The sequence below is a fragment of the Peromyscus maniculatus genome, chromosome 13 (genome assembly GCF_049852395.1).
Source record: "Peromyscus maniculatus bairdii isolate BWxNUB_F1_BW_parent chromosome 13, HU_Pman_BW_mat_3.1, whole genome shotgun sequence".
In the NCBI taxonomy this organism is placed as follows: domain Eukaryota; kingdom Metazoa; phylum Chordata; class Mammalia; order Rodentia; family Cricetidae; genus Peromyscus; species Peromyscus maniculatus.
In genome coordinates this window covers 11996739-12009066 of record NC_134864.1, presented here as the reverse complement: position 1 = coordinate 12009066, position 12328 = coordinate 11996739, and the positions used below count along the sequence as shown (strand labels likewise).

Here is a 12328-nt window from a genome sequence, read left to right as displayed (position 1 = left end):
TGCAGACTCGGGCTCCTCTCCAGCTCTGATCCACATCCTCAGGACAAGGCCTCAGTTTATGAGCTTACTGGTCCAGTACTGATATTCCAGACAGCCCTGGGACTACAGGAGAGACTGCGCCAGTGAGGCTCCCACAGTGCCATTTGTGCCAGTTTGGGGGGGGGGCACAACAGGTAACAAGTACTTGCCATGCAACCCCACGGGCGAAGGAGAGAACCAACGTCCAAAAACTGTCCTCTGACCTTCACATGGCAAATGCACACTATAACATACATGCATCTGCACGCGGGCACACATACACACACAAACTTTTTTATTTAAAAGTTACTATGGGGGCTGCAGACATGGTTCAGTTGTTAAGAAGAGCACTTGCTGATCTGAGTTCATTCCCTAGCACCCACATCCGACTGTTCGCAACCACTGTAACTCCATCTACAGATCCAGTGACCTTTTTGGGCCTCCAAAAACTTCTGCGCGTGCTCAGACATACAAAATCTTTAAGAACAACAGTTCCATAGATTTCTACGGTATCAAGTCTTTAATGAATAAATTTTAAATTTTTTTTAAAATAACTTATTTAATTTTATTGGATATCCTGTAACTGGAGTTACTGTCAGCTGTGAGCTGCCATGTAGGTGCTGGGAATTGAACCCCATTCCTCTGGAAGAGCAACCAGTGCTCTTAACTGCTGAGTCACCTCTCCAGCCCCTTTAAAAAATACATTTTTTAAAGCTATTATGTTTTCTTTCCTTTTTCTATTTATTATTATTATTACTATTATTTTGTTTCATTTTTCTTTCTTTCCACTTTTTTTTTGGGGGGGGTTTTTCAAGACAGGGTTTCTCTGCGTGGTGCTGGCTGTCCTGGAACTGGCTCTGTGTATCATGCTAGCTTTGAACTCAGAGATCCAGCTGCCTCAGCCTCCCAGGTGCTGGGATTAAAGGCGTGCACCACTACCACCCAGGTGCTGTCATCATGTTCTCAACACCAGGGGAAAATGTTTATGACACTACATAAGGTTTTGGTTGTTTTTCTGTTCTATGAATGTGTGGCTATACTAGGAATTGAGCCTAGGAAATCTAGCACTGAGTTATAGCCATAGGCCCTTTGCTTGTTTGTTTTTTGAGATAGTGTCTTATTAAGTAGCCTAGGTTAGCCTGGAACTATGTAGATCAGGCTGGCCTTGAATTCATGGTGATCCACCTACCTCTACCTCCAAAGTACTAGGATTAAAGGTGTACTCTACCACACCCAGCTACTTTTGTTTTTCTTTTTCTTTTTTTTTTGGTTTTTCAAGACAGGGTTTCTCTGTGTAGCTTTGAGCCTTTCCTGGAACTCACTTGGTAGCCCAGGCTGGCCTCGAACTCACAGAGATCCGCCTGGCTCTGCCTCCCGAGTGCTGGGATTAAAGGCGTGCGCCACCACCGCCCGGCCGCTACTTTTGTTTTTGATTTAGGGACTTATGTAGCCTGGGCTGGCCTTGATCTTCCTACCTCCATCTTCCAAGCACTAGGATTACAGGCATGTACCCCTTTCCCCTTAGAAATCAGTTTGGGTGTCTGGTTTCCCTCAGGCTGCTGGCAGGCCTTCGTTCCAGAACCATGCACCTCCTTCTCAGGGTCCTTTGCTGGAGATGGGTTAGCTGAAAAGCCCTTCACCGTGGTGCATTGATTCAGTGAAAAGCATACATTAACAGATTGTTTTTTCTTTATGTCAAGGCTGTCCTGGCCTTTAATTCATGAACTGAAATGATTCTCCTGCACTGGAACCATCTGTATGTGGCATGTACCATTATACTCAGCTTTAACATGTTATCTGTAACACACACAAATAACTAACCTGATCCTGAAGAGAATGCCTTTCTCTCCCTTAGCCTAGTAGACACAGTAAGAGAATGGGGTGGACAGACATTCCCCTAGGCTTCCACCTGTTGGGAAGTGCCAGTGCTGTTGAGACTCCAACTCTCTAGCTGAGGCTCCCTCTGGGGGAGCCAAACCCTGAGCCACTTACTGATTTCCTCCATCACCACAGTGTTGTCCATTGCTATGTGAACAGCCAGGGAACTCCACGTGTCGAATACAGCAAGCTTCCTACAGAAAGCAAGAGAGTTCTCCCATGAGCCTTCTACAGCATGAGCACTGTACACCACAGTGACAACCATGAGGCAGTTTCAAAGATTAAGTCAAGGATTCATCCAATAACTCAAACAGGAAGAAAGCTGAGTGGTGCTCGTCGGGGAAGTGCCAGCTGCCCTTTGCCAGAAGTCAGTATGGACAGGGCTCACCTGCGTGGAGGGAGGGCCAGCTCACTGTTGAGCAGCTTCTCTTCCAGCACCTCATATCCTGAACTGACAGCCCCAGAAATCTAATGAGCAGCACCACTGTTACCACCAGTGGGAGGAAGCATGGCTGCAGATTTATGGCTCTGGAAGAAAAGCAGACTGCAACCATACTTTGCAGAAACAGGATGTAAACTGGGTGCTATGTGGATGAGACAGAAGGCCCATTAATCAGTGAGAAACAGAAAGCAAGAAGGGACATTTTATCCATGGGGACAGTTACCAAGGACCTGAGCTGCAAGGTCCTTGTCTAGGAACACAATGAGAGGCCAATGCCTGGAAGGCACTAACTAGGGCAGTGGTTCTCAACCTTCCTAAAGCTGTGACCCTTTAGTATAGTTCCTCATGTTATATGACCCCAACCATTAAATTATTTTCATTGCTACTTCATAACTGTAATTTTGCTTCTGTTACGAATCATAATGTAAATATCTGAAATGCAGGATATCTGATATGAGAACCCTATGAAAGGATCATTTGACCCCAAAGGGGTTGTGACGCCCAGGTTGTGAACCAGTGCACTAGAGAAACCCACACATAGCCCCTCCCTTGAATTGGAGACTTGGAAGGGGCTCAGTAGAGCCAGTACTTCCTCACTGCTCATCAGGCCCTGCCACAGCTGTAAGGATACAGACCCAGGAGAGTCAAAGCAGCACTCCACTGTGCTGACTTGTCTGTAAAGGGAGGCCGGGCAAGCAAGCAAGCAGGGCAGGCAGTGTATGCTACAGAGAACCCAAAAGCAGGGACTGGGAAGAGGTTGCTAGGGCAGGCGCAAACTGTGTAGACCATGGTCAGCAGAGGTATGGAAGTAGGCTAGGAAGGTCTCTGGGAGGGAGGGGCTACAAGGCTGGGATCATAAGTTACACAAAGGTTCTAAAGTAGGAGTGTATGAGTAACATGTGCCGTCCAAGGGTGTGTCAGGCAGAGCAAGCTCAGGGGGATAGGGTGGGTCATGATGTGGCAAGCAGCTAAGACGGAGGACAGCTAGAGCCTCAGAGAGGGCTGTTGCATTTTATGGAAATGACTTTGGTTATTATTTGAAAAAGTCTAGGATGAGAGAAAGAGGATTAACAATGAAACATGAGACAAGATGTGGACCAGGGTTGAAAAGGGAAGGATGAGCACTTACTATGGGTTAGCATGCTCAACTAAGAGCCAGAGAAGTCTAGCATCAGTCCATATTTTGGCCTAGGCAGTTGAAGAAACCCTACTAGAGTCTCCTGTGGGAAAGGGAGGTTGATGCAGCCAAGTGCTGGCAGAGTGCTCTAACTTTGGAAGTTAAGATTCCTCATGAGCCTCCAGGTAGAGATGCAACGGAGTTCGAGGATGTAACCCTATCCCAGTGTGTAGGACAGAGAGGTAGCCACAGGTGAGGACAAGCCATCTAGCAACAAAAGCAGAGGAGGCCAGGGACAGAAATAGTAAGCATAGATAAGCAGCCTGACTTGCCATTTCCAGAAAGATGTATATAGTAACACTAAGGGGCTGCTCTTTGCCAGTGAAGATAGAGAAAAAGTGAGGCAACAGATATAACCAAAGCACTGACGGTGAACTGGTCAGGCTAGTTAGAGCTGCAGTGAAAGGTAGCAGTAATATGGTGGCCCTGTAAATTACATCCCAAGCCAAAGAGGTGCGTGGTAATTGGAATTAGGACTGTCTCCCTCACTCCCCTCATATATTCGAATGCTTAGTCCCCAGTTGGTGGAACTGTTTGGGAAGGTTTAGGAGGGCTGGCCTTGTTGGAGGTGTGTCACTGGGATAGGCTTTGAGAAGTCAAAAGCTGGTGTCACTCCCAATTAGCTCTTGCTCTGTCTCGTGCTGGTGCATTAGATGTAAGCACTTGGCTACTGCCCAGTGCCATGCCTGCCTGCCTGCCTGTTGCCATGCTCCTTGCCATGATGGCCATGGACTCTAGCCCTCTGGAACTGTGAGCCCCCAAAATTAAATGGTTTGTTATTGTTTTATTTTTTATAAGTTGCCTTGGTCATGGTGTTCTGTCTTGGCAATAGAAAATCATTAAGGCAAGGCAGGACTTAGAAAAGGACACTAAAGGGGATGGAGTGGGTGTGCATGCCACAAAGAAGCCAAGTCAAGGAGTCACAGCCAGCCACAGCCTGGGATAGCTGGGCATCAGATACAGGAAAAAAGTGTCCAGGTGCAGCATGTAGGAGATGGCCATTACAGACACTGGATAGGGTGTCAAGGGAACAGCCAGGAGAAACTATAGCTAGAGAAAGAGTTGAGAGATACTGGCTTTCAGCCCAACAGCAAAAGGGCCCTACACGAGTGAGTCCTGAACATTGGTCCAGAGCCTCCCAGAGGCACTGGAATAGTAAGCCACAGGGAAAGTGAATCAGATCAAAAAACAGGGCAGGGAGGGAGTGTGGGCAACACAGAGATGGCTCAGTGGTTCAGAGCACCTGCTGCTCTTGCAGAGGATCCAGTGTTCAGTTCCCAGCACCCACACAGCATCTAACAACCACCTGTAACTCCAGTTCCAGGGGTCTAGCAACCTCTTCTAGCCCCCTACAAGCCTTGCATGTATGATGTGCACAGACATACGTGCAGGCAAAATACCCATACATACAAAAATAATCTCCCAAACAAAACCACCGAGGGGTCATACACTGACATGGGGCACATCCCTGAAAACAGCACAAAGACCCACTTCAGTGGAAATTTTGGAGCAAATGCCCCTCAGAACAAGTAAGGCCGATGAGCTCCCGACTCTGGGGCCACAGAGAGGGAAGGAAAGAACAGGCAGGGAGTCATGAGAAACGAACTCCAACAGATTCGGAACAACATGTAGAGGCTTATCTCTGACAAATCCACAGAGGTAGAGGGCTACAGCACCTGCAGATAGAGTACCAGAACTGCCATGGTTCCAGATGGATCTGTACACCAAGACAGAGGACAGGGCCATGCTAGGGCTCTGACCTAAACATGAATCCCATTCACAGAACAATAGGCACAGTCACCCAGAGGACTCCCCTGGGTCTATAAGCAAAGAATCAGAATACCTTATTTCCTGTGGCAATAAGTACTCAAGGAGTGGGTAAATGCCAAGGAGAACTCATGCTGACCCCAAGAAGCAGAAGGGCTGGGCTCATTACGTACTTGAGGACCTGGGCAACAGTGTTCGGCCCGTACCACTGGCCTATAGACTTGCCTTCGCCAACTCCCATTTGCGCTGCAGGAAACAGACCCATGTTAGCAAACACATCCGTTCTAGAGCACCTTACTTTTGGTACATCAGTAAACGTTTCATAGAAAGGTCTACACACACCACACACACACACCAGGCCTCACTTTAGGTACATCAATGAATGACTTCACAGAAAGGTCTAGACAGGACATCTACTCTCCTAAGGAAAGCAAACCTTCAGGAGGATCCTAACTCCCACAGACTGCCTGGAATCAGTCACTGAAGGCTATACAGGGGTAGGGGCAGGGTAGGCTTGGGTCTGAGTGAGTGCTGGAAAACAGACAGCAGCTCACAGGGGTCAGGCTAGAGAGTGATCTAGAGCCTCATTCTCCAACTCTGCAAGATTTGGAAAGCTCGCAAGGGAGTCCCAAGGAGTCTGCCTTCTGCAAAGAGCCATGCCTAGGACACACTTAACCCCCACCTATCTGGTGGATGGAGTAGTAGCTGTCCTTCCTGTCGAGGAAAGCATTGAGGACACTGAAGTAGCTGCCAGGCTGTCTCTCCCGTTGAGTCCATCTCCAATCTATCAGAAACAAAACACAGAATGTCAGTTTGACCACTACACAAGTAAGAAGCCTTCCTTTTACACAGTGCTCAATATTCAGATGGTATACAAGACTTTATTTTTTGAACCTTTTAAATTTTAAAGTTAAAAGTTGAATTCTCCAGAATCTCAAATATGCATACACTATCTTATCAAAACAAATCTAGGCTGAAAACAGAAAACTGTTTCAGTACTTTGAAGATAATTTCTAAAAAAAAAAAATGACCATTTATATCTATATAAATTATAGGCCTGGTGGTTCAGGCCTATAATCCCAGTTCCTTGGAAGGCTAAAGCAAGATGCATGGTTAGTTTTATGTCAACTGGACACAAGTTAGAGTCATTTGGAAAGAGGGACTCTTAATTGAGAAAATGCATAGACAAAGTGGCCTATAGGCAAATCTTTTGAGCATTTTCTTGATTAATGATTATTGTGGGAGAGCTGAGTGATGCCAATTCGGGACAGGTGTTCTGTACTGTCTAAGAAAGCAGGTGGAGCAAGCCACAAAGAACATGAAGCAGCATAATAACAAGCCATAAGAAGGCAGCAGCACTCCTCCATGGCTACTGCTTCTGTCCTGCTTTAGGTTCATGCCTTGCATTACTGCCCTGACTTCTCTTAAGAGACAGAGCATGACCTGACAGTTCTAAGATGAAAGAAACCCTTTCCTCCCCAAGTTGCTTTTGGTCATGGTGTTCTATCACAGCAACAGAAACCCCAACTAAGACAGAAGAGAACTGCAAGTTCCAGGCTTGCCTGGACAACACAGTGAGCTCCTGAATTAAAATATTAAGTAAGAAGAGGGCTAAAAATGTGTTGAGCACCGCAAGCTTCCTACAGAGAGCAAGAGAACTCCTGAATGGGCTTTCCATGGCATGAGCACTGAGTATGGACCGATGGTTTTCACTGGAAAGAAACACACACACACAATTTGTTGGTACTGGAGGTTGAACCCAGGGCCTTGAGCATGCTAGAAAAGCACCATAAATCTGTGTTTTGCCTATGATAAGCTTTTTTTGTTTTGCTTTTTGCTTTTTGTGAGACAAGGTTGCTTTGTAGCCTTGGTTGGCCTGGAACTCTCTTATGTAGACCAGGCTGGCTTCCAACTCATAGAAATCCAATTGCTTCTGCCTCCCCAGGGTGTGTACCAACCACCATGCCCAGCTTCTGTGCTTTAAACATCCCTTACTGCACAGACCCCATTTAAGCACCTGGACTCACCTCGACCTAAGTGCCGGCATACCAGGGCCTGGGCAAAGATCATCTGTCCACACCGAAGCATGCAGCCCCAGCCTGTGTCTGAGGTAGGGCCAGTTCCCCCTGTGTGGAAGACAGAACAAGAAGCAGTCACAATCAGAGGGTCTAACAGAGGCCAAGAATCCAGCAACAGGAGTCATTTGGACAGCCACATACCACAGGAGCTGACCCCCTCACATATCTGCTACATCTCAAAGCGTAACTCTGAGTACTCAGAAATGCAAGATCCATATCTGCTGGGGAGTAGAATGTAGCAGCTTTTCTTCTGGCCACCAACCTGCTCCCAAATCATGACACAGAGATTCCTTATTAGTTACGAATGCTCAGCCTTAGCTTAGGCTTGTCTCACTAGCTCTTATAATCTCTCTCTCTCTCTCTCTCTCTCTCTCTCTCTCTCTCTCTCTCTCTCTCTCTCTCTCTCTCTCTCTCTCGTTCGTTTTGGTTTTTCGAGACAGGGTTTCTTTGTGTAGCTTTGGAGACTGTCCTGGAACTCCCTTTGTAGACTAGGCTGACCTCGAACTCTCAGAGATCCACCTGCCTCTGCCTCCTGAGTGCTGGGATTAAAGGTGTGTGCCACAATTGCCCAGCAACTTCTTTTTTTTGGTTTTTCGAGACAGGGTTTCTCTGTAGCTTTTGGAGCCTGTCCTGGACTAGCTCTGTAGACCAGACTGGCCTAGAAATCAAGGATCCTCCTGCTTCTGCCTCCCAAGTGCTGGGATTATAGGCATGTGCCACTAATGCCCGGCTAATTGCTAATTTTAATTGTCAACTTGACCCAATCTGCAATCACCTGGTATGGTGGTTTGAGTGAATGGTCCCCACAGGCTTATATGTTTGAACACTGATCCCCAGTTGACGAAACTGTTTGGGAAGGATTAGGAGTGCAGCCTTTGGAAGAGGCTCATCACTGTGGGCAGGCTTTGATATTTCAAAAGCCCATGCCACTCCCATTAGCTCTTTCTGTCTCCTACATGTAAACTGAGCCCTCAGCTCCAGTGCTATGCCTGCCTGCCTGCCACGATGCTCTCTGCCATGATGGTCATAGACTCGATATCTGGAACCATGCACCCTAAATCAGATCCTTTCTTTTATGGGAGTCCCTGCAATCATCATGGCAGGCAGGGAAATGAACCAAACTACAAAGAGGTGAGAATGAAAACTCAGTTCAGTCTGTCTTAGTCAGGCTAGATCAAACCTCACCAGTCTCATGCCAGGCAGTTTATTGCCAGCATATTTAAACACAGCATCATTTGGGGAAAAGTTTCTAAGCAACCATCATCCAATTCCAGGTACACAATAAAGTTTAAGGAGTGACTAAATAAAAAGACCTTTGACAGCCGGGCGGTGGTGGCGCACACCTTTAATCCCAGCACTCGGGAGGCAGAGGCAGGCAGATCTCTGTGAGTTCGAGGCCAGCCTGGGCTACCAAGTGAGCTCCAGGAAAGGCACAAAACTACACAGAGAAACCCTGTCTCGAAAAAACAAAAAAACAAAAAGAAAAAAAAAAAAGACCTTTGCAAAGTATGTGTGGCCATGAAGATGGGTTCTATAGCTTGAAGACCTGGGATCTGGTGTGGTGTCTGACCTAGACATATAGAGGTCAGCAGGCCATAAAGCACATGTGATATCTCCCCCAAGGTTGGGGTCTATCGACTGGGAGCTAAAGATAAAGGTCTAGAGAGGGAGAGCCTGGGATTGGGGTGAGGTCTGGCTCCACAGAAACAACACTCCCGGCTTTCCAGGTGGAATGCAGGTGTGTTATTTCCTCCACTGAGGAGATGTCCTGTGTGGTTAACACTCCTGGCTTCCCTAGTGCTTTGTGGGTGCAAAGATGTTTGGGCCCCCACATTCTTTTCTAAGTTACCTTAGTAATGGTGTTTTGTCATGGCAATCGAAAAATCACTAAGATACCTGGGAAGAGACTCTCAATATGGATTTGTGTCTTAGTTACTGTTCTACTGTTGGGATCAAACACCACGACCAAAGCAACTTCTTTTTTTTTTTCATTTTTTGAGACAGGGTTTCTCTGTGTAACAGTCCTAGCTGTCCTGGAACTAGCTCTGTAGACCAGGCTGGCCTGGAACTCACAGAGATCCATCTGGCTCTGCCTCCTGAGTGCTGGGATTAAAGATGTGTGCCTCTACTGCCCAGACTCACCTTGTTTTGTTTTTTTTAAAAAAAACACAACCCAGGAATACTGTTGTGCCATATTAGTTTAACTATGTAAAGATGTGCTGCATTTGTTTAATTATGTAAAGATGTGTTGCTATTTTACCTTGCCTGCCTAAGGCACCTGATTAGTCTAATAAAAAGCTGAATGGCCAATAGCGAGGGAGGAGGTATAGGCAGGACTTCTGGGCAGAGAGAGTAAGTAGGAGGAGAATTTAGATTCAAGAGAGAAAGAAAAAGAGATGACAGGGAGACATCAGGGGCCAGGCAGACACAGAGGAAGCAGGAAAGTAGGACATATAGAATGAAAGAAAGGTAAAAAGCCCCGAGGCAAAACGTAGATGAACAGAAACAGGTTAAATTAAGCTAAAAGAACGAGTGGGACAAGCCTAAGCTAAGGCTGAGCATTCATAATTAATAATAAGTCTCTTGTCTTTATTTGGGAGCTGGTTGGCCGCCCAAAGAAAATGCCAACTACAGACTGTTCAGGGGGGGTACCAGTCACAGTGGGCTGGACCCTCCCATATCAACCATTAATCAAGAAAATGCTCATAGCCGGGCGTTGGTGGCGCACGCCTTTAATCCCAGCACTCGGGAGGCAGAGCCAGGCGGATCTCTGTGAGTTCGAGGCCAGCCTGGGCTACCAAGTGAGCTCCAGGAAAGGCACAAAGCTACACAGAGAAACCCTGTCTCGAAAAACTAAAAAAAAAAAAAAGAAAATGCTCATACTTACAGGCCAATTTGGTGGAGACATTTTCTCAATTGAGGTTCCCTTCTCCCAGAAGATCCCAGCTTGTGTCAAGTTTAGAAAAGGGAAAAAAAAAAAAAAAAGCCTGACACTAGTAGTGCATGCCTTTAATCCCAGCACTTGGGAGGCAGAGGCAGGTAGATCTTTGTGAGTTGAAGGCCAGTCTGGTCTTCAGAGCAGTTCCAAGACAGCCAGGGCTACACAAAGAAACCTTGTCTCAAAAAAACAAAAACAAAAACGAAAACAAGCAAACAAACAAAATAAACAAAGAACACAAGCACGCAAACTAAACTAACCAGCACAGAGCCAGTCTCAAAAGCAATCAAACAACAACAACAAAATTGTCATGATCCTTTATCTTGACTACATTCCCAGTGACAGCTGTCTGACAAGGAGATAGAAAGCATATGTATTTCATCAAAGGTTGTAGAAAAGCGGGATACTCAAGCTGGGGAGATAGTTCAGTGAGTCAAGAGCTCGCCACGCCAATGCAAGGACCTGAGTTCAATTCCTAGAAGCTCAATGCAGCAGCACACTTCTGAACCCCAGAGTTCCTCAGGAAGATGGGTGGCAGAGACAGGGGAGTCCCTGGAGATGGACCAGCTAGACTGACATACACAGTGAGGAATAAGAAGAGACCTTCTCTCAAACAAGGTGGAAGGCGAGGACCAAAACTGTAGGCTGTCCTCTGACCTCCATACATGTGCCTGTACTCCCATACACAAAGACAAGGTGGTTAAAAACAAATGAACCAAAACATTTGAAAGATTAGCCGGGCGGTGGTGGCGCACGCCTTTAATCCCAGCACTTGGGAGGCAGAGGCAGGCGGATCTCTGTGAGTTCGAGGCCAGCCTGGACTACCAAGTGAGTTCCAGGAAAGGCGCAAAGCTACACAGAGAAACCCTATCTCGAAAAACCAAAAAAAAAAAAAAAAAAAAAAAAAGAATGAAAGATTAAAGATTTGGAAAAAAGAGGGCTGGAGAGATGGCTCAGAGGTTAAGAGCACCGAATGCTCTTCCAGAGGTCCTGAGTTCAATTCCCAGCACCCACATGGTGGCTCACAACCATCTGTAATGAGATCTGGTGCCCTCTTCTGACCTGCAGTCATACATGCTGTATACATAATAAATAAATTAATAAATAAATAAAAAAAAAATATTTGGAAAAAAGAAAAGTAGGGTACTCACCAATGGCTGGAAAGTTCCTCCTGTATGTAAACCAGAGTCTGGATGCCACATCAGACAAGATTTCGTCCTTTTCTAGTCATTTAAAAGAGGAAGACAAGCAAAGTGAGGGTCAGCACACAATTACCAGCTCAAGGTTTCTGCAGAAGCCATCGGAGCCAAGTGGACAATACCTGTGAAAATGCTGTATTTTCTGCCCAGAATCCAAACAGGCTCTGAGGTCTCGGGAAAATCTTCAAATTCAGCAAACCGGAGAGTATCATATGTCAATGTGGCTGTGGAAACCAGAGAAACACACTGGTCTGATTTCATACTGAGATCGTTTCTGCACTTCCCTATTAGCCACATGAACAGATAGATATACGAGCATGACAGACAGCCTGTGGAATAGTCGCTCTGCCGAAGGCTGGGAATGGGAGTCAGGTAAGCTCTCCAGAATCCAAGTCACCAAGTCAATGTCTGACAGCTGACATGGTGGGGATAAACTTTAGGCAAAAAGATCCCCCCATCAAGTAAAAAAAAGAAAGAAAGAAGAAAGTAAGCTCTTAGTTATGTGAGACTTAAAACGTTCTTTATTTTTTCTTTTGGAGACATCTCTCTTCGTAGCTCTGACTGTTCTGGAACTTGATATGTAGACCAGGCTGGCCACACACAGAGATCTACCTGTGTCTGCTTCCCAAGCGCTGAAATCAAAGGTGTGCGTCCAGCTTTATCTTTTAGGACAGGGTCTTGTGTATCCTAGTCCTTGAACTTGAAATGTAGCCAAGAATGACCTTAAACTCCTGATCCTTCTGCCTCTACCCCAGCCCAGCTGATGTGGTGCTGGGAACTGAACTTCATGCTCGCTTCATGCATTCTAGGCAATCACTCCACCAACTGAGC

At 46.3% G+C, this 12328-nt stretch overlaps 1 protein-coding gene across 1 annotated transcript in view; it reads right to left on the bottom strand.

Annotated features, from left to right (window-relative positions):
* The window catches only part of Atg4b (autophagy related 4B cysteine peptidase), a 34727-nt gene that overhangs the window by 8239 nt on the left and 14160 nt on the right, over positions 1-12328 (bottom strand). Inside the window, exons 2-7 of the mRNA XM_076549678.1 lie at positions 11620-11721; positions 11450-11521; positions 7310-7408; positions 5965-6066; positions 5456-5528; positions 2011-2090 (exon numbers count right to left, since the gene is read on the bottom strand). Of these exons, the coding sequence (XP_076405793.1) occupies positions 2011-2090; positions 5456-5528; positions 5965-6066; positions 7310-7408; positions 11450-11521; positions 11620-11721 (528 nt within the window). The remainder of the gene's footprint in view (positions 1-2010; positions 2091-5455; positions 5529-5964; positions 6067-7309; positions 7409-11449; positions 11522-11619; positions 11722-12328) is intronic.